The sequence below is a fragment of the Amphiprion ocellaris genome, chromosome 9 (assembly GCF_022539595.1).
Source record: "Amphiprion ocellaris isolate individual 3 ecotype Okinawa chromosome 9, ASM2253959v1, whole genome shotgun sequence".
NCBI lineage: Eukaryota > Metazoa > Chordata > Actinopteri > Pomacentridae > Amphiprion > Amphiprion ocellaris.
In genome coordinates, this window is record NC_072774.1 from 20,938,863 (window position 1) to 20,961,545 (window position 22,683).

A 22,683-nucleotide genomic window follows, 5' to 3' on the forward strand; every position below is an offset into this window, starting at 1 on the left:
GAGTTAGGAGGAGTCAGAGTTTGGGTTTGGACCAATGGAGGAAAAGAGGAGAGGGCAAGAGAATAGTGGCAGTGGATGAAGAGAGACAGAGGCCAAGTGAGTCTGGGCAGAGGGAGAGAAGAACTGGAGGAACAGAAAGAAGGGGAAAAAGAGAGGGAGATTTGAGAGACAGAAGGAAAAGGCAGTATTAATATTCACAGACTCCCAGTGCTTCCTAAATATTTTATTACTTCCAGCTGTTTGATGTTAAGGAGACTCACCAGAGAGCCCCCCACTCACAGACACACATGCACACCCCCAAACTCACACTAATAAAAATGGATACGCGCGCACACACCATCACAAAGCCGCACTGACAAACCCACATGCAAGTAAATACCAACACACACACAAACGAAAACTCGCAACCACAAACTCACAATCACACACACGGAAACATGAACATCAACAAAACAACACATACAGACATACCAATAAACACACACTCATTTCAGATATGTGCACAGCAGGAAGCACACAATAAAAACATTCATGTTTACATCACCAAACTATCACACACCAAACATCGTGCAGCGTGGATACATAGCTATACATAACACACACAAAAATGTATTTACACGCAAACAACAGTTGCACACAACAGTGTGCATCAATCATAATCTGTGCTTCACATTTATTCATTCATTTATTGGCTTATTTATTTATTTGTGTATTCATTATTCGTTGGACTGATTTTCTTTTTATTTGCAAGCTCTGTTCCGAGGGGAGAGCGGGAGAACATTCATCTTCTGATGAGAGTAGTCATTAATTCAAAACAGGCCCATCCCTCGTTCTCTTTCTCTGTCAGTCTGTCTTTTTCTCTGTGTCCATCAGACAGGCTCTCACTCTCTGTCTCTGCCCATCACTCCAGCTTTCTGCCACTGTCTCTCCCTTTGTGTCAGTCTGTCTTTCCTTCCCAGTGTTTTCCAGTATCACTTATTGTCAGCACTGCATTCTGTCTCTTCTGCAGCTGCGTTCACACTAAGTTGACCAATTATAAAAATGCTGTTATTTCCTAAAACAATGCAATACAACGCCAACATTTTCAGGTCGTCATCTTTCAGTCAACAATCACACAGCCAATGTCTGGTAAGATGTGGGAAAGACAGAGTCCAGTTATTTTGCTCACCTACTGTGTTACATAACACTGTTGAACTCAGCATTTACTTATTCTCATTTATTTTGCATTTCTCAAAAGTGCTACCAGTTAAGCTGGTGAACAGTCACCAATTATTTGGTTAGCAAAAAGTTTTCTTCCAAACTGTTACATAGCGTCCACAATGCTTTAATCATTTAATATTTCCCAAATCTGACACTAATTCTAGGCAAGTGTTGAGTATGTTTTATGTTTACTGCAAAGGTGATTTAAAAAGGAACAATAGGGGAGCTTCTCACAGCTGGAAAAAATAGAGTATGAATGTGTGATTTTTTTTTTGTGTTTGTGAATTGTGGCCTCCAGAAAAGAGAATAGATGTTTTGTTGTTAATTTGTTACGTTTATTTCAGTGACATTTCAAATGCTGCAGTCTGATTGACATCTCAAGTTGTACCTAAAAGATTAAGACGCAGTATGGATTTTAAAACTTGACGCTGGAGTTTTCAGAGTTATCCACCCCAAAAGGTGCATTTTTGCTCCTTAAAACAAAGGGTCAAACCCACCTAAATACATAATGTATGTATGAGTCCTATTGCTTAAGGTACTGGTGAGAAATATGATCTAGGAAAGCTGGTGAGTCTGAAAGATGGATGAATTTTAAGGCTTTGGGGTGCACTTCACAGTTGTTTATAATACTGTCAGGATTGATATTACAACTTCAAAGTCACCATGAAAACAATCATTTTACTCTCCATTTCATTAAAAGGTAAACACTTGAATTACGTTTCAGTATAATGCAACAGGATTGTGTGCTTTGACTTACTGGCCAATGCACAACATTGCTGGATAATGTTGCACTGCAGGTTTTTTTTTTTTTTTTTTTATGGTCAAAACCCTTTGTCTCTGCAGCCACCGTGGTTCCACAATTACCTCAATAAAATGAGGGACTGCCCATTTTTACACGGTGTTGGTCTGAACACAGACTTGTTAAGGACATATTCTAACTCATATCCCCCCTTATTCTGTTATTCTGTGTCTCTCTCATCCTTCTCCGCTGCTCATCCATCCACCCCTGTGTTCCCAAGCCTGTTAATCAGCAGATTGTTAATGAAGGGCTGAGTTCAAAGACACATACAGTGAGAAAAAGAGGGAGAGCTGGCACGGAGCAGTGAGATAGGGAGGAGTTGTGGACCAACTGTCTGTTTGTCAAAACATGTCCACCCGTCTGTCTCTTTGCCTGTTATCTCCTCTGATGTGAGTCCCTCAATGAGCTCCCCGCAAGGACCACAACACAGCGTTTGCTCTTTGGGTTTCCCTTTCAAGTTCCATTAAATGCGAGTGAGACAGAAACAGAGAGACAGCCGGAGAGGGTGAGAGAGAGATTAATTACATGTTTCAATAATAGAGATTAATTAGTATTATTTAAACATTGACAGTATCAACTAGTTGTCAAACATTTTGCTAGACACGCACTGGAGTTCGCACTTTAATGGGTAAATGAATGTCTCACTGTGGCAGCCTAAAAGTCATCTCGTCCCATCTCTTCCCTCCTTCGACTGCTCCTTCAATACTGTACATCAACTCCGCTGGCATCCGAAATTGTTGTTTTCGTACATATCTTTTCATGTTTATTGCTACCTATATTAAGACTTCCAAGCTAGAAATAATCTTCCTGACATTTATCTTTCGCTGTTTTTCCAGCACGCAGACAAACGACTACTTTTATGAGCAACAGCCGCACAGACGAAACTCTCAAAGTGGAAATGGCCAAGTTAGAGGCAATAACTAACCCTCCCCTCCTCCCTCCTCCACCCCTTCAAAAGTGAAAATATAGAAAGAGAAAAATCAGACATAGTGACCTTGCAGATATCACGCAGTTCCTGAAAACCACCACTCAGTGCTCTCCAGCCTCAGCTCCAATCTGAGCGGGTGACAGGAAACAGTGAAGGAGAGAGGGAAAGAAGGCAGAGGCTGAGGAGAGCGTGAGCTCTCAAACCACATCCCGACACCACAGGCCGACTTCTCCCTTTTTAACAGCATTTCCCCAAAATGTATCAGATGTAGCATGTGATAGCCAAATGGCAGTGAAATCCCTGATAAATCAAGGGACAAGTTTTACTCTGGAAGGAAGGGCTGTCTGTTGGAATCATTTATGAGGGCGTGACTGCAAGTTCTGTAACTGCTCAAATCATTAGAAGCAAAAATAACTCGAGCATGACGGCACAAATTCATATATGCCCAGCACATGCACATATACACAAATGTACACATAGAATTAAATGGGCAAGAATAAGCTTTGTTTTCTGTCTTTTTTGGTGATATTTTTGCAGGTTTGAGTTAAAGGGCTTCTGGTGGTTGGAAACTACAACTGACCCAATGTGATTATACCATCATATCATTTCATAAAGAAGCCCTGGCTTGGTAGCATTAGTAATAGTGCAGTTTCTTAGCTTTTAAATGCATATTGAGTAGCAGCAGGTGTATTATATTACATACCAGTAGTTCATATTGCCTCGTGCATGTGACCTATGATTGTGATGTACTATGTTTTGAAACCTGGATTATCCCTCAACCATTTTCCTTGAACCAAGCATAAATGTGTGCTTCTTCTGCTCTAACCAACTTCACATTTTTTGCCCTTTTACATGCCTTTGCACCTTGAAACTGTCAGGTATTAATTTGAGGTCTTTTACACTGGTCAGCTCCAAAATGTAGGATGTAGCTGTATGAAGCATCACTCCATCGATGCTTATCTAGGCTAGATTTGTGTGAGGGTTTGGGATATATAGTAAAGTAGCGAGATCTCTAGTTGAACTCTCACAAGGCTGAGATGAGGGAAGTGAAGAAAAACCAAACAGCGGGTATCCGCCTCATACTCGGCTCTACAGGGCGCATTTGTGTGCGTGAGCGCATGTGTGTATGTTAGTGTGTGCATATGTTGTGGGTGTTTGTGTATGCTTTCTCCAGCAGGACCCCCAGATCAAAACCGCAACCCACTCTCCCTCCCCATGTCTCTCTCTTTCTCTCTTTCTCCATCTCTCCACCCCCACTCTCATTAAAAACTGCAGGCCCTGGCTTCTAATTAAATCCCACTTGAAAAGTCTTAAAGTCAGCCTCAGATTGATTCAATTTGCATTTCTGAACAGAGAACATTGCCTAAAAGGATTAATAAATTGGACGAAAAAATGCCTTCTTTCTGCGCCACGCCGTCAGAGCTTGTAAGACAACATCCAAAGAGAAATATCCCCCCTCAACAAACGTCTATCCAACATATGCTCTTGCTCTCTCGCTTGCACGTCCCTCACAGGATGCCAGCAGAGATGGGAAGTGTATATCAGGACTGTGTGTTTGTGTGTGTGTGTGTGTGTGTACGTGTGTGTGTGTGTGCGTACATGTCCTCGTCTGTGGAAAAAGTGCAGAGTCCTCTGAGGCACAGTTGGGAAGGAACACACGCAATCTGACTCTGACTGTGTGTACATGTGCATGTACATGTGTGTGTGTGTCTGTTTATGTTTGTGTGTGTCTGGGTATTTTCCTATGTGTGAGAGGGGTGACTTTGCTGGAGCGTGCCAGAGTGCTGAAAATGACAAGGAGGCACAGTGGGAAAAGATCCTTGCTGTACTGACTGTCTGTGCAGAAACAGACCACAGTGGTGGAGCCAAGCCAATGGCTAGTGGACACCTACAGCAACATGTTTTGAAATCCAAAAACACATTGCCAACTATGAGAGCCAGATTCAATTAGTGCGATAAAATGAAAAGAGCAAAAGTGAGACATTCCAAACAGACCAAAAACTGATATTGCTGCCAAAAGAAAAGAGCAAAGACTAATGTGAGAATTTCCGCATTCATTGACACAGTAGGTCTGTCTTGAAATTGTACTTGCACAAGTTCTTTGTATATTATGTCATTGGGGAACGATGCTAACAAGATAAGAGGAAATTACCTCTGAAATTTTCTCTGATGACAGCTATCAAAGGCATTTGCATCTGTAAATCAAATGGTGCAGTTTATATAACTGGTTTTTATGTGTTTTGAGTGTGTAGAATCTGATTTTAGACTGCCATCTTTAGTGTTTTCAACTCACAGCATACTATGAAAAATAACAGGTCTTATGTATCTTGTTGGTAAAATTCATATGAAATGCTTGTCTTTATCACGCGGTTACAAAATCACATGCCTTCTCTCTTTCCTCCTAATTTCCTCCTAATATATCATATTGATTTTACTGGATCAGTAATAAACATTTTGGTTTGAAATGTTACTTTGTATTTTTAAAAACAGATTTTACCTATTCAAGGACTCACTTTACTTTGTTTGAGAAAATAGTTAGCCAAACAAAGCTCTGCTCACAGAAATAACAAGAGTGACTTTTTTTAAACCTTAAGAATGTATGATTTATACAGAGCTGACTGTTGAATGGGAAACATTGACACTGTTATTTGCTAGTGAAACTAGCTTGTATAATGGCTGATGGGCTTTCATAGACTGCCAGTGGCTCAGTGGTTGAAGCCTTATTAATAAAAAAAAAAACTAGAAACACATGGAGACCCTGACAAACAGACAAGGACGCAGTTTACAGGCATGGCTTGACAACACTTGGTTTGCCTAAAATTACAGAAACACAGGCAGAGAATGTATCAAACACTGAATTGTCCAATGCATCTAATAAAGAAACGTTTAAAGATATCAGTGAATTTAAAATAACAAAAGAAAAAAATGTGTTTTGAAAAGACAAAGTTTCATAATCATCATTGCCCTAGAAGTTTTTAAATGACAGTGAGGTGCAAAGATAAGTGTTGCCATGCTGTGGTCAGAGGAAAGCTCCAATACATGATGAAGTGATAAGTAGGAAGCAACAAGAGTATCAGAATTATTTGGCCTTGCTTTGTATAAAACAACACTGACCCCTAGTGATACCAGTTAGAATCGTCCACGGTGATTTGCATAACGCCTGAGTCCATGCTGGTGTGAACACACATGTTTTTGCATGAGCATGGTGAATACTAATGTGGTGGTACAATATTGAGTGTGTTTCTCTGTGTGTTGTGTGCGTTTGTGTGCATGTAGGGTGTATGTGTGGAGGATGTATGCATATATGTTTATTCCTCCACATATGTACATTCAAGAGAGTGTCAAATTCAAATACAGAATATGTGTACAGTGCATGTCTATGAGGTGTGTGTGCATGTGTATTACTGCATGGCCTAATAACGGTGCTGGTGGACTGGGGCTTCCTTTGATGCGATGAAGGCTGACAAGCGTGAAACAGGTCCAATCAGGCACGTGGGCGCTGCCAATTAACCCTTTTCACCGTGTGAAACCAAACATAATTGCCTGGGGTGCAGAGGGCCACTAGGCTATGGCCTGCCCAGCGTAGGCTGAAATGGGCATTAGCAGTGCTGCCAGGTGACCATTAAACACAATTGAACGGCTGGGTGTTTCTCCAAATCACATAGTGAAAATTGCTACGCAGACTTAATTGGCATGGCATTACCAAATGGCCCCTATTTCAGTTTTTCATACCTTCACAATTTATCTGGAATATCTTTGTAGATATTACACTGTGCCATCTTTATTTCACTACTACGAGGATGCTACATCTCAGTGATGTTTTCTTCTGAATTTTCTCCAGGATGTGTGAATTTTGTCATATTTGAAAAATAACATTTCTTTACTTGTATGCATTCTGATGTTTATAGTGGGATGGTGATACTTTGGTTAGCACTGCAGCCTCATATCAAGACGGTTATGGGTTCAAACCTGCTGGTCAGCTGGGGCCGTTCTAGATGGAGTTTGTGTGTCCTGTCTATGCCTGCATGAACTGGGTTCTCTGACTTTCTCCCAGAGTCCAAAAACATACATGGTAGGCTTATTAGCAATTCAAAATTAGCTGCAATGGACTTGGGAACCTGTCCTGGGTGTACCCTGCTTCTTGCCCAGTGTAAGCCGGTACGAGCCCCAACCCCCTGCAACTCTCTACAGTATAAAGCAGGTATAGATAATGGATAGATGGATTATGATATTGCAATGATTCTGGTTCAAAATGCTACAATAATCTTAACTGTAACAATAGTAAATAAGTTAAATGTTGTGTGCATTGATAATCAAATTTTATTCATGGTATGCTCAAGGCAAATATCCCACATTTTTAGTTAAACACCCAAAACTAGAGCACAGTTTAAATGAAACTAGAGCAGTGCTCTGTGCTGCTGCAGTATCAACGTATGCTAAAATTCCCCTTATTTGTCTTATTGTAATATTCTTGTGATAAATTAATTATCATGGTTATTAACAATGTACAATAAACTGACTGCTTACTATTAATAAGCTATTTCATTTCAAACAGAAGAAGTACATAGAACTAAAATTCTCTATTTCTGTAGCATTTGTGCCAGCATATTCAGTTGCTTGTTGGTTAGAATGTAACACAGTCTGTAAACACTGTAGTATGTTGCTATGCACTTTATTGTTAAAGTGTGATATCTGATTTAAGTCTAAGTCTCAATGCTTGCCAAATAGCTTCTTGCTGGAAAATTGTTTAATGCGTGGATTGACAGTATGTTAATGTTTCCACATTTTTGTTGTTTCATCATTAATATCTCATGGTTTACAAAAGGATATTAAAAGTCTACATAAGTCATCAAAGAAAGTCATTTACACTAAGTATGAAAAATAGCTGTATATTAGAGATTGACTGATTACAGGACTAAAAACTGACATTTGGAACTAATACAGTTGCAGTAAAAATGGAAATGTGGGTCTCAAAATTAATAATTACACAAACTCCAACACAAACCATGTTTAAATACCTGTGTTTATTTCTGTTTTGCATGTATTTAATTTTAAGAAACGATTTGACATTTGTCCTTCTGTGATTTTATGCTATTATTCATGACATATAACCAATCAGATAATGCTGAGGGTGAGACATTGCTTAAACCCACAAGTGACTACAGATTTAGAGAGGCGGCAACATCAGAATCAAAGCAGAGCATTTTGAAGGATATTGCTTTATGGAGAATAGGTTAAAAAAAGAGCAATAGCAGTAATCAGAAAAAGGCAGAACACTGGATCCTCAATTAAAATTTAAATATTAGAAAGTGTACCCATATAATGAAGATCCACACAAAGATTACCAACAGCATTTACTGTGATTGTTCAAGAGGTCATGATAAGCAAACATACGTGTATAGTCAACTCTGCGTACAGACAAGTAGATGCTATATAGTTTAGTCTTTGTTCAAACAAATGGAAAACTGTGCATATTTTTCATATACACGTCTGTGTAATAGTTATCAGCAAACTGTGCCTACAGGGTTACAATTTCTGCAAGAGGATGTAGGAGTGTGTAAAATGTTGAAGGAAATGTCACACTATTATCATAAATGGTTGATTTGTCATAAGCTTATTCTAAAATATGATATTATCAGGGTCTAAACGAGGAGAGTAACTAACAAGAAATACACGATGAATACTCACTGCAGGCCCACTGGACTGCAGATGTTTTCTGCCTGACACATTTGTTAACACATGATTAGAAAAAGAAAACTCCTTTGTTGAAACTGATGTTTTTGAAGGAGAATATTCCTAAACTTGTATCGTACTTTTTCCTTTAGCTTGAAGTAGGGAATGACTTTAGTGAAATGAAGTGGCGAATGAATACGTTAGACATCTCATTTTATATATAATTCAAACAAATGTTGATTGGATGTTTTCAAGTTCAAAAGTATGTGTAATTGCCTTTTGTGTACACACGCACACACGCACACACACACACACACACACACACACACACACACATATATATATATATATATATATATATACATACAGACAGACAGATAGATAGATAGATGCTCCTTCTGTGAAGGCCAGTAAGATAACATTTATTGTGACCTGTTGACCTTTTATTGTGACTTATTGCCCTGTGTTTCACTGTTATGTTTTCTTTGTGTAGTTTTTGTAATGTGTTTTTATTGTGACCTATTGTCCTGTGTTTCACTGTTTTGTTTTGTTTTTTTACCTGCCTAGGAAACGCGGATGTAAATTACTGTTGCTATAATCTGGCATATTTACGTCTATTGCTGTCTAAACAGACGTTCATTAATGTGCACTGTCCCTATCAAATAAAGAGATAGATAGATAGATAGATAGATAGATAGATAGATAGATAGATAGATAGATAGATAGATAGATAGATAGATAGATAGATAGATAGATAGACAGACAGACTTCTTATAAAGTGCAGTACATACAGGTTGTTGCAGTACATGATAATGAACAAAGTGTACCATATATAGACTTAGACAGACTTTATTAATCCCCAGAGGGAAAAACAATAACAATATATGTTGTTACATATGTGTCAGCACAATAGATGTTGTTACTGGAGTAGAAACAATAATAGATAGTTGCATGTTTTTATTGTTTACCTCAGAGTATTTTCAAAAATAACAATAATAAATGGCTTCACATTTTTACATTTTCATATCGCTTCTTTTGGTTCGTACTGACAATATCTCCTTTTGGCCACCAGTGGTCGTAGTTTTGTCCCCTCCCTTCACTCAGCTGAGCTTGCCCGCCTGCCTGACTGACTGGCCAACAAGAAATGTTGGCAAAACACCCCCTCCTCATCGTGTAGAAAAAAACATGGCGGACAAGCGATAAAATCCACATCAGAAACAAATACACACGTTACAAAGCAAGGTAAACATCCTCGGATACACCGAGCAACGTCTGCTTTTACGCTCGGCTACAGCGTAGAGCCCAGATTACCGCTAGCTAACTGCGCTGTGCTGGTGTGCTCCCGTTTTGCTAATGCTAATATTTATAGTCAGGTCAACGAGCTAGCGAGCCGCCTAGCATGCTAACGTTAGCATCATTGGCAGTGGGCATGTCTGTGTGTAGCCGTGCGTAGCATAGTGTGCTGGATGGGATGTCTGCGCGGCTGCACTGGCTACGTGCACGTTTTTACTTCAACTCACTAATTGGGGTTTTTTTTGTCAGATTTATACCGTAGCATTTGCCCGTAACCCAGTGCAATAACACAATTAGCGCCGCTGTCACGTAAATGAACATCCAGCGCTAATGCAAATGGAGCGCCAGAGAGAGCGGGGAAAGATGGTCCCGTGTGTTGGCACTGTGGTTTGAATGGAGCTCAACACATTTCGAGCAATTTGAGCCACGGCGTTTTGTTTATAAATAGACACATAGCCTCCCGTGGAGATGTCAAGACACGTGGTGCTAAGTGAGAGTTTTCAACAGTCAACAGTGTGCTAGCAACAGGGGGAATGCGTACCTGCCGAGCGCTCTAACGCCAGTCCCCTTGTCACTTTCCCAGCCTTGAAAACAGGGAGGGGGTCGCTTTAATTTGGACGCCATCCCCTTTGGCGGAGGAAAAAGGCGCACTTCTATTGAAAGGGAAGTCATCCGGAGAGGAGGAACGCCGCAGCTAACGGTTATGAAGTTTTAAGGTAAGCTGTGTTTATATGAACAGCCCCCTTACCTACTCAGAGCTACACTCCTCTTGTCATTGCTCCGATACAGAAGAGTTGTAACGCAGGCTTGGCTAGTTTATTACAGCACTCATAGTAAAGGGTTTGTTTATAGCCTGGGCATGGTTTCTTTTATTTTACAGTCACTGTGTTGTACTGCTGATTGGTTGGGTGTATTCTGTCTCATAAATATCGAATTGGACTGTGGGGACTGTGTAACTGTTGAAACAGCTACCGATATAAACACTTGTTTGTATCAGTTTGACCCAATGACCTGCATGTGGAGTCTGCTTGGTAATGGAGAACAAGGATTTGGGTTGTAGGGGTCACTGAGCCTCTTCTCTAAACCCTTGTCTAATGACTGATGGTATAAAATCTTGTAAACATTCTGAGCAGTAACTGTAGCAACATGAGGAATACTCATTTTTCTGTAATCAGGAGGCAGTATTCTAAATTGTGCATGAAATAATTTGATTAAAGTTGTGTGGAATGACAGTAATAATCATGCTGTGAGAAGTCAATTTTAGTGTGTGCTGTTTAATAGTGAGAAGTCCTTTTGATTTTGGCACCTCCATTAGATTAACAGCTGTCCACATGTGCAGTCAGTACATCAAGGGGCTTTAGTAGATTTTGATCTTAAAATGAATACTGAAACTTTGAAAAAGTAAGTGAAATCTGTGCCTTTTTGGCACGATCTTGGGTTTGACGGCTTCCCATGATGACCCCATGCTTGCCTCAGGTGAGATGGCCACTAAGCTGCAATAGATAACAAGCACAGGCATCTGCTTTTCATTAGAAACATAGGAGTACAATTTCTATGTAATGGCCTAATTATTGTACCGAAATTTATTAGTATTTTTTATTTTTTTGCAATGAGTAGTTTGAGTTAATAGAAGCTCTTGCACTCTTCACTATCCTTTTGTTAACTTCATAATCATTAGGTTTTCCTTTTGGCCCATAAATAAGTTTATGTTGATACATTCACATCATCTTGCAATATCATATGTGTCTCTCTATACTGAATATTTTAATGAATGTAATATTCATTCAAATGGAAGTGTACTACCTGTCTTGTGCCTTTGTAAACATATCTCTCCCAAATTAAATCTGAATTATTTGGCATTTTTGAATGCTTAGGACATCCATTAGAATTTTAAATTAAGTTAAATAATGTTTAAAAAATAAAAATGTTAGGCTGTACAGGAATAAGGTTGTAGTAACTGACACACCAGCAGATCAGTGACTTTTAAGACTGTGTGCCCTTTCAAATGTATTCTTTAAAGTTATCAGTCAGTTGTACTTTCTCCAAACTTATCAGTGATCTTCTATGTTAAATGTCTTTGAAATTTTGTCATCATGACTAAAATGCCAATAATAATCCTAATCAAGAGTCCTAAGGTTTAGCGTAGCCGTTACATAACTACCTTTTATGCATGTTTTCTTGTCTTTGCAGTGGAGGCCACTGTTGTGTTGTTAGTCGGTCTGTATTGTTGGAGCATGAGGAAACCTGTGCCACAGAAAGGTAAACATTTCTCAGTTTGATAACTTCATTTTCTCCAAATATTCCTAACACATACTCGTAATAGTTTGTAGGCGCGGCTAGAAATGTGACAGATTTTAGTTTATATTCATTCTAACCGATCCTTTTACTGTTTTCTCCTCAGACAGATTCATGTATTATCTTGTAATAGTCCTGTAATCCCGGCCACTGTTTGGAATAGTGATAGTGGCAGGTATTGCAAGGTATTGACTGATGAGAAAATTACCCATAGCTGAGAGCTTATTCTGTCCTTCTTGCCTCTCTCTAGCTATAGAGTGGAAAGATGTTCGAAGGATCAAGCATGCCCGGAGTGGAAGGCCCTCCCGTGTGCCCTCACAGTATCAAGGTAAATAAGTCAGGATACCTAGTGATTTATGAAGTACATGTTGTTCAAACAGGAATAGTGCTCAAAGATTTCCCTCAGTGTTTTCTTTGATCAAGGGAATACAGTTTGCTACAAATGTTAGTAACAGATTTTAGGCCAATGCCTCTTTTCTTTGACTAAACAATGTATTAAATCACATATAGAACATTTATCAAACCATATGCATCTAATACATCTTAACTCTGTTTTTCTAACTCCTCTTGCTCTTATGCAGGGCACTTCAGTTGGGAGAAATACTTGAAAGAGACGGGTGCTGTTGCTGCACCTGCTTCATGTTTCAAACAGGTGAGGTGTATCATTTTTTACCCATCTTCACTTAAGCATAAAGTTCTTGCCCTGCTGCTGTTATTTGGCTGCCACTCTAACTAATAATTAATAATTGTCTATTATAACCATCTAGAGCCTCACACCACCAGTTAATGAGTTCAAAGCGGGTATGAAGCTAGAGGCCCAGGACCCGCGGAACACCACGTCCACCTGCATCGCCACAGTGGTAGGCCTGACAGGTTCACGGCTTCGGCTGCGCTTGGATGGATCTGACAATAAGAATGACTTCTGGCGTCTGGTGGATTCCTCAGAAATCCAGCCTATTGGCAATTGTGAAAAGAATGGAGGCATGCTGCAGCCACCACTAGGTAAATGCACAAACACAGGAACACTTAAACACTGTCGTTTCTTATGCTGTGTTTTAAAAACAACATTGCTTTTGCTTGTTCACTGACTTTATAATACATTGTCCTTTTTATACAGAAAATGTTTTAATTTGTCCACTAGATGTCAGTCACTGATGGTGTCATATCGATAATGTACAGTATAAGGGTAATAAGGGTAATAAATAAACCAGTTAAACATCTTTGAAAGCCACCTCTTAATCTGACTATTTACACTATTACCACAAAATGTTGTTTTAGTTCCAACAAATGAATTAGTCTGTTCAGCATAGATAAACTTGCTGATTATTCTCATGATTCATTGCTTGGTTAATGAAGGATCACAAAATAGTGAAAATCATGGTCCTCTTATTTGCGCTGAGCAAAGATGATATCTTAAAATGCCTTGTTTTGCAAGATTAGTTTACATCCATATACCAGCAGAAAAACAATTAATTATCAGATATTTGCAGAAAAAATTTCACATGATAGATAGATAGATAGATAGATAGATAGATAGATAGATAGATAGATACTTTAGTACAGTGGCTATCTTTTAATCCTTGCATTTCAAAGCTGGTGTAATTATGACAACAATTTCCCAATTTTTTCAGGTTTTCGTCTCAATGCGTCCTCCTGGCCCATGTTCCTTCTGAAAACACTAAATGGAGCTGAGATGGCTCCCTCTCGCATCTTTCACAAGGTACCTGTGCAATTCTCACAAGCTCAAAGTAATCTGAAAAAGCAGTTGCTATCCTGTATCAGAAAATAGGCGTGTTTATTTAGTAGTTATTATTACTCATTTATACTACAGTTTACAAGAAACTTTTGTATGGTACAGTTATGAACTGATCACTTTGCCAAAGTTCATCAGCATTTATGTGATTTTTACAGTGCTTCCCCAGTACAAATGAATGCACAGATATTCTAGCATGCCGACTTCAATAGATGACCCTTTGTCTTCATATTTTCCAGCAGGAGCCTCCTGCCCCAGAGCAAAATTCCTTCCAGGTGGGCATGAAGCTGGAGGCGGTCGACCGCAAAAATCCCCACTTTATCTGCCCAGCCACAGTAGGTGCGCTGCGTGGTGTCGAGGTGCTGGTTACCTTCGATGGGTGGCGGGGAGCCTTTGATTACTACTGTCGCTACGACTCACGAGACATCTTCCCCGTTGGGTGGTGTGCCCTTACTGGAGACAACCTTCAACCACCCGGCACCAAAGGTCTGGACCTCAACAGTAGGCAGAAAGTTTTGCATGGGTATGGTGTCATGCACTGTCTGACCCTCAATCGTAGCTAAAGCTGCAGATTATTTTGGTTTTGCTTTGCCCACATTTGGTGCTATAGGTTGCAGGAATTCCTGACTCCGCTGTAGTACAGTGTGAGAGTGGTGACTTCATAACATTCACATCATAGCTCCAGTCATCTTTAACAGAGGCCTGATCTTTAGCAAAGGTTTGGTCTTTGAGAATAAGTAGAACACGTTGGACATACACATTGCATATGGTTACTTTGTTAGATTTATTTATGTATGCAAATTAATTTATTCAACCAAATTCAAAAAAATGTATCTTAGACACACACAGTGTACATATATATAGATTTGAATTAAGATCCACGACTAAATCTGAACAGAAATTACACTTTATAACTTTCATTGAGGCATTATTTATTTATGTATTAGATTGCATTACAGTCTAGCAATATTACTTTCATTTTGTACATCTAAATAGATCTGGCGCCCACTTACAGAGTGAATCCGCTGCATGACAAGATGTTTTTATTAGTATTACTTTTTTAATTAATTAATGTATTTTTTAAAATTTAATTTTGCATTTAAAATCAAGGACTTGTTACAGAAAATGTACTTATGTTCGGTAATGAGCTGATTTCATCAACATGTACCGCTTTAGCTTTACACTTTATGTGGTATTTGTGAAGTTATTTGGTTCACTGTCGTGTCAGTACATCATCTGTCTGAAGTAGAAACAGCTGATGAAGTCATTGTGATGTTATTTGTAATTCCTTATAGTTTGAAATCTCTCTCCAGATAGTATGTTTTTTAGAACGGTATTTGCAAAAATAGTGTTGAATATCCACAAACATCCAGTCCAGTTTGTAAAATCCTACAGGAGGCGGTTCCTGTGGTTTTACTTTTTTTTGAAAGCACTGTTTACAATGCATCTGACAGCTAACAGTTCATCGTGATATATTGTTTCTTCGTTTTTCCATTTTGCAAACAACTTACAATCCTTCACTGACTTGTGTCTCAAAGCTGTAGCATGTTAGAAGAAGTAGTAGCCGTGTTAACTTTATTCCAACAAGAACCAAAAGCAAGAGTCAAAACTGGAGCTGAGAACGAGAGTAAGCAATTTGTTCAATAAGAAACATAAAAGGAAGAAGTTGACACAAGGATCAGTCACAAGGTCAACTGTCCTCATCTGTTGAATCCACGGCATCTGAACTAGTGGAAGGAAGGAGGGAAATGGGGAGGCAGGACATGTCTTTGTAGCCTGCTAGTGGTTTATCAAGGCCTGGCACTCACCCAGTTGGCAGAGTCAGGCCATGACGTGGTTGAAACGAGCCTGGGTGCCCCTCCACAGGCCTCTTGCTGGCACCCTGGTTACCAGAGTCTGATTAGACACCTTCGAAAGAATTAAGTGAAAAGACGGGATATAAACTTAGAGAAAAGACAGGCGTATGCTGTGAAAGGTGGATTGTTTACATTGTCGGCAGAGGGTGGGAGGAGAGAAGAAGAGAGGGGAGGAAAAAGAAAGCAAGGAGGAGCAATACAGAGGAAGAGTGGGAGAGGAGGACAGGGCAGGAGGAGAGGGTGAATCTGAGGACAGCTGTGCAGACAACCACACACTTTTTGACTTTCTTTTAAGCAAGAGGGTGAGTAAAATGAATGAAATTACAGAAAGGCAGTCATAGAGTGATACGTTGAAAGCTCTCGAGAAGTTATGTTGCTGTAATGTGAAACTGGCTGTGGTGGATTTGTGAACTCGGTGAACTCCTCGCGCTCAGGGGAGAGGGAAAAAACAAGGGTTTGCTTGTTATGCGTTTGTTTGGCTGCATTTATAGGCACTGCGATTGATTGTAACCTCAAGCTCCTTAAACCTTTAAACATATTATCTTGGATTCATCCAATCTGTTCAGGATCAATCATGTATCTTGTTTTTTTTCTTAGCTTCACAGTGACTCCCCTAAGAAAAGCAGCAATAGCCTACAGACTGAGCTGTGCATTGATTGGTGTGCCGTGTGAAAGTGTGTTTAATAAATACAACCCCACGGGCCAAGACTCTGCTAATGAACGTGGCTGCTCCACTCAAATCTGTCTTGGGTGATCCAGGATGAATACCAGTGTATTTTAGTTGTGTTGTGTGTGAGTGAGTGTAGGCTTGCAGGTGCATTTGAGGTGAAATATCCACACTATATTGTGTTTTTTTAATTCTGTGCAGTTGTTATTGCATGCACACATTCTTGAGGTTTTGCCAGCTGTGACGGCTTATGGAAAGCACAGGGTTTGCTTGGTTGTTCTTATGTGTTTAACTTAGGCTGTCTCTCAATACTGTTGCCATGTGCTGGTTTCTCCTATGGTTTATGTCCTGAAATACTCCTTATCCAGAAGAAAGGTGTGTGTTTTATTGATGCATTTTTGGGAGGTAAAATTTTGGTCCCTCAAACAATTTTCAGCAGCCTGTTTCTTTATTAAGGTTTAATCCTCAGGCTTTTAGAGCATTCCCACATTCCTTCTCTATATCCAAGCCAGGAGGGTTTCAAAGATAGGAAAAAAAAAGATCTTTAATTACCAGTTGTTTTTTTTTTTTTTTTTTAACTTTTTTTCCTCCTTTACCTTTCTTGCTTTATAACTTTCAGTCCTTGTTTCCCCCCTTTTTTGTTGGTTGTTATGGATCACAGTTCATGCAGGCTTGTTTGATTTCACAATACAACACTGCACTGTTGTACATTGTACCCACCGCAATTTCCCCTCATACTTTGAGTGTTATCTGGCTATTTTTGCTCAGGTTTTGAGATATCTCTGAGATTGCCTCCACCACTCCAGTAAAAGAGAGGTGGATGGATGGATTTGTTCAATTACACAGAAGCAACATCCCTGTTAATAATATCCTCAGACCTGGCAGTGAGCAGTTTTCACTGGAAATACGGTATGCAAAAAAAAAAGCCCAAGAGATGTGGAGTCTTGCGGATTGTCCAGAGTAATTGGAACTAAATCTGGAAATTCTTATGGCTGTGGAATTTTTAAAATATCAATTTTCAGTGCTTGAGCACCTCAAAAAAAAGTGCACACACCCAGGCCTCAAGACACACTGGTGTGATGATGTCATATCACAATTAATAGATACATCCATTACTTTCTCCTCTACATTTTACTACCATGTAGAGAAGTCACATAACATTCCATTTCTTCAGGAGTTTGAGTACTGTGACCTCATTTTTATGTAGAAAAAAAGGCAATCAAACCTTTAGGCTTCACTGAAAGGTTTAAATTCACTAATTGGGCAGTCTTACAGAGGCAACTGGGAGCATACACATCTTGATGTAACCTATTGCCCAGTTTTTTCTTTCTACCTGTTCACCCTCTCACTGATCCACACTTGCGCAGTCTGCGAGACGCAATGAGATGTCCTCAGGCTGAAACCTGAATGAGGAGAGAGTTCAAGGGAGGAGCACACTTTCACTGCTGAAAATGTTTGACCTTCTCTGCCGCAGAGAGAAGTTTGGGTGTTATGAATGTAAAATGTCTGTATATACTGTCCATGGTAATGAACAGTCTGGATTTAGTTTTACACTAAGCAAACAGAAAGAAAAGTATTTCTTAAAATGTTACCACAACTTGTACAAATGTGGTACATTATTTGTTGTTCAGCCTCGAAGAAATGTATCTCTAGAATAAGTAAGCGATGGTGATATTTGATATGCCACATCCAGTGAATGTCTAATGTCTGTGTATGACTCACCTTGCTTCTTGGTTGACTGCAACTGGAGTCAGTTAAGGGCATTTCAGCTGACAGCACAAAGGCTTCTTAAATATGTGTGGAGTCGAGTACGTGACTCATTCTGCCTTGTGGGAATGTCAAGTACATATTACATGGCAGGTATGTGATGAAGTTTATTTAGGATTTTGAACGGACAGATATCCGTTACTCCTGTCGTTCGCATGGTACAACTGCATAAGGTAGTCAAGATTTTAGATTCAATATGCATGCTGTTGAAGAAATATATGCATAAATAGGCAACAAGTAGCTAATTCTTAATTTATTCATATCTTATTTTATTGTCATGCAACAGATTTTTACACAGCTACCCTTGTGTTTCTGTCCATCTTTGCCCATTCAGTAGTGTTGCCTAAGAGCCTCGGGGCACTGACAGACGGAAGTGTGGAGAGTCCAGCCATGCATCCCACCCCTACGGTGGGCAGACCTCCAGGTCAGAGAGGACGTAAGCCAGGCCGCCGGAAAACCAAAGCGACAGGGCCTTGGAGTCAGAAAGGCCCAGCGTTGGGACCACAGAGCATCCAGTCAGGCAAAGAATTGGAGCCCATTAAGATCCCCAAGAAACGCGGACCCAAGCCTGGCAGTAAGGTAAGCATGAAGTGGCTTAGAGATACTATCAAGGACAGACAGTTGCCCTTAATTGCCAGTTTAATTTACAAAAAAAACATTTTTCCTTTTTACATCTGGTTCAAAGCTATGTGGATAGTTCCACAGTAAGTAACACGTTGCATTATCTTTTTACAGAGGTTTTATATCATACCTGGTTTACGTGATGGAGTGACTTGTTCACTCTAGTTATCATGAGTGCAGCTGCTGCAAACAGCTGCTCAGCTGGAACAGATGTCCACAAATACTGTATCAGTGCAAGAAATATGTCAGTATTTACTCCTTTATGCTTAGAGCAGAATTTTGAGGATGCACTTCATCAGTTAAATTTCAATGTTGAGGAGTCCTGTTACTCCTTAACTTTAGCAGCATTAGCAGCTGCCGCCACTTTCTCTGCTGACAGACAGACATTTTATAGGTTAGTGAAAGCATGAGCTCCAGGTAGATAGCAAACCAGACAACCTGCAGACTCCGTTTTTTAACTGCCATAGTTAGGCACTCTTGTTTTATGCAACCCTTACAGCCAGTCAACAAACACGTATTATTTTAAAACATCAAACAGTAAAGGACTCCACCTGATGGTGCAATCAGGCACTACAGGAAATCTGCAGTGCCAGTTAAACTATGTCTCATCTTTTGCTTATCACTTAAAATATTTTTAATTGGTTAACTTTTGAACAGCAATTAGTCGATTAACAATAAATCATTAAGACCAGATGTGAGGTAGCCCTTACATAAAACAATTGTTTAGTTGTCAGATATGACATATCAGACTTCTTCTTGGACTTGTTGGAACAGCATTGCTCAAGTTGTTTCACAGTGGCAGCCTTGATTGCGTTATCAGTGAAGCGGTAGCTCCATTTGCATCTGTGTCTTCTTTCTTCTTTGTTTGCAGCTGGGCTGGGCAAAGAGAGCTGGCTGGCTGGAAGATGCCATGGCTGGACCTGGACGGCCAGTGACAGGCGCAGGGCGAACCAGAGGCAGACTGCCTGCCAACTGGGCGCAGAGGATAGCTTTGCAGCAGGACCAGACTCAGGCAGAACCTATCAAGATCCCAAAGAAAAGAGGTCCCAAGCCTGGCAGCAAGGTAGCCATCCTGAGCATTCATGAAATCATGGCCATCATTAGACAACTAAATGTCACATTATAGCAACTGGTTGCATGGGAAGCACTGATGACCATGTGAAAAACGTACCTGTCCTGTATCGTTCTTTAAGCACATAATATATTATTGATTACTAACTGTTCTCATCTGCTTAACTGAATTAAGTTCACTGGACAGAAACTAACTGATAGTTTGCTGTTTGCCATACTCCACTCTCATCTCTGGTTTCATTACTTTCTTGATTACTTAAACCTTGCCAGCACCTGAATGAGCATGGCAACTAATGCATTTAAATTCCTATCAAATTGAGCAAAGGCATTTGTTTCATTATTTTAGTTGTGTCTTAGAGTAAAGTCATCAAGTATCAGCATGTCTTTTTTTCATGTAAGGCAGATTGAGCTCTTTTCCATTTCAAAGGCACAATAAGTTACAAAAACACAGCGGTTGACCACAACAAATGTTTGCAGCATCCTGTTTGTATGTCGCCAAATGCAGTAGCTGCACTCATCAAGTCCGAACATTGTCCTTAGAGTAAACTTGGGAAAACCACTGATCATCATGTGCCCTCCTTTTGATATTGTTATATTATGTTTAATTATATTTGTCTTATTTAGTCTAAAATATTACAAAAATAACTGGAAATGTAAGAGTCACCTTTAATGTTTTACTGTAAACATATTAAATGTACTGATGGGAATTAACCACAAAAGAGACAAATGCTGGAAAATCTTAATGTGTGTGTTTGTATACAGAGAAAACCACGAGTGGTACCTAATCCAGTCCCCACGTCTCCCACCAGCAGCACTCCAGAGCCTGACACCAGCACTGTGCCACTGGACAATGCCACCATCCCCAACTCTGCACTACAGGCTCCCACAGGTACACAACAGCCACAGGCCTGGACATTGTTCACACCACACAGTTGTTGTCATTGTCGTCACTCACTTTGTGCTGCATTTGCAAAACAGTCTCACTTTAATTGCAAAGTTTGAAGCTCGGTTTCACTTGACATTGGTGGCAAAGTAGAACAAAAACAATACTGTCCCGGCCGCTGAATGGTCTTTGTGAAGCAGAGAAACTTGGCAAGTGAGAAGGATTTTTCCCCCAAAGATTAATTCATGGAAACAAGATTTAAATACATTAAAGTAATAATTTTAATTGATTACAGTCAGACAACTTCCTCAGCTTGTTTTTCTGTTCTGTAGTGTGTGTGTACCTAAACAAGTACGGCAAAGTGGGACCTCATTTGGACCAACAGCGTATCCAGAAGCTCCCAGACCACTTTGGGCCAGGCCGAGCCTCTTCAGTTCTTCAGCAGTGTGTCCAGGCTTGTGTAGACTCTGCCCGCAACCAGGGCACAGTCTTCTCTTGCCTCAAGTCTGGACAGGGAGGTGAAGTCATTTCAGGTGTGTACCAGTTTTTAAGTGAATATGATTTCACTCTCTATCCATCTCCTCTTTGTTTTACTGATTGCTTTTTATTGTGGCAATGATTGTTTGTCCAAAACAGACAGAAGCAGCAAAATATAAATATCAAACCACATGAATCATTTATTTAGAGTGTTTATGGTCAAAAACTTTTCAATAGATAAGGATCTTGCCTAGTTAAGTGTAAATTCTGTCATTTTAGGTATTGTTTCAATATTTCATTGTGTAAATCTCACTTAGATCAGTAGCATGTTGCTTTTATTCTAGGAAAGCAATCAAGTGTACAGTTGACTGGGGAGTATCGGATTCATCATACTTTGTGTGTGTGTGTCTTTTTCAGCCTTTTTTGACCAGCAGCAACATACCCTCACTCTGCCTACTGTCAGCAGCGTCACCTACGTCCTTCGCTTCTTAGAAAAACTTTGCCACAACCTTCACTGCGATCCTCTTTTTGGCAACCAGCCTGTGGCCAGAGGAGGTCTACACTACGACAGTCATACATACACTACAGGTCAGGTTCTACATTCCACAAAGTGGCAGCTTCCGCCATCAGTGTGTGAATGTGTGTGTGAATGGGTGAATGTGATGTATAATGTAAAGCGCTTTGGGTATCGTTTCAGCTATAGTAAAGCACTATATAAATAGAGACCATTTTATTTAAAAAATAAGGACATTTCTAAGTGACACCAAACTTTTGAACGGTAGTGTGTATATATATATATATACATATATATATATATATATATATATATATATAAAATATATATATATATATATATATATATATATATATATATATATATATATATTTAGATAGATATAGGTAGTTAGATATTGTTATCTGTGCACTGAAGCTGCAACAACACTTCCAAATAGCAGTCAGATTGCTTAGGTACATTTATTTGAATTTGGGCATTAAGACCAATATTAGTTTGAATCAGATCTTATGAATATTCAAAGTTGGTCGACCATGTTTTCCCTAAGTCTCTGTACAGTATGTGTACACAGTATGATGCATTGAAAATGTTTGTTAGACATCAAAAAAATGGTACACTATGTAGTCCTCTTATTTGTGATTTTATCACATGCAGCTTTTTCCATTTTGCTTCACGTGGCACTGTCGCCTCCAGCTGTATCAACTGTTGTTCCTTCCTCCATGTGTGCTGGTTTTAGAAAGGAGAAGCTTTGGAGACAGCCTGACGCCAGGCCGGAGCACAAAGCGGTTCCTTCAAGACTTCAACAGTCCCTTGTCTCAGAAGCTGGCAAAAATCCCTCGGCACTCCACTGATGGTATGCTACTCATTTATGTATTTTTCTGTTTCT

At 39.7% G+C, this 22,683-nt stretch overlaps 1 protein-coding gene across 4 annotated transcripts in view; it reads left to right on the forward strand.

Annotated features, from left to right (window-relative positions):
* LOC111563379 (polycomb protein SCMH1) overlaps positions 1–22,683 on the forward strand; it is a 59,624-nt gene that overhangs the window by 31,838 nt on the left and 5,103 nt on the right. The window contains exons 1-14 of one of the 4 annotated variants that reach the window (XM_023262427.3): positions 9,690–9,842; positions 10,477–10,609; positions 12,084–12,152; positions 12,439–12,516; positions 12,770–12,840; positions 12,956–13,190; positions 13,820–13,908; positions 14,181–14,427; positions 18,566–18,810; positions 19,724–19,915; positions 20,686–20,812; positions 21,139–21,339; positions 21,701–21,871; positions 22,534–22,650. In XM_023262427.3, the coding sequence (XP_023118195.2) occupies positions 12,128–12,152; positions 12,439–12,516; positions 12,770–12,840; positions 12,956–13,190; positions 13,820–13,908; positions 14,181–14,427; positions 18,566–18,810; positions 19,724–19,915; positions 20,686–20,812; positions 21,139–21,339; positions 21,701–21,871; positions 22,534–22,650 (1,798 nt within the window). In that variant the 5' untranslated portion in view covers positions 9,690–9,842; positions 10,477–10,609; positions 12,084–12,127. Of the gene's footprint in view, positions 1–9,689; positions 9,843–10,476; positions 10,610–12,083; positions 12,153–12,438; positions 12,517–12,769; positions 12,841–12,955; positions 13,191–13,819; positions 13,909–14,180; positions 14,428–18,565; positions 18,811–19,723; positions 19,916–20,685; positions 20,813–21,138; positions 21,340–21,700; positions 21,872–22,533; positions 22,651–22,683 lie in introns of those variants that run through there. The other 3 variants (XM_023262432.3, XM_023262430.3, XM_035944542.2) reach the window with 3 other exon arrangements.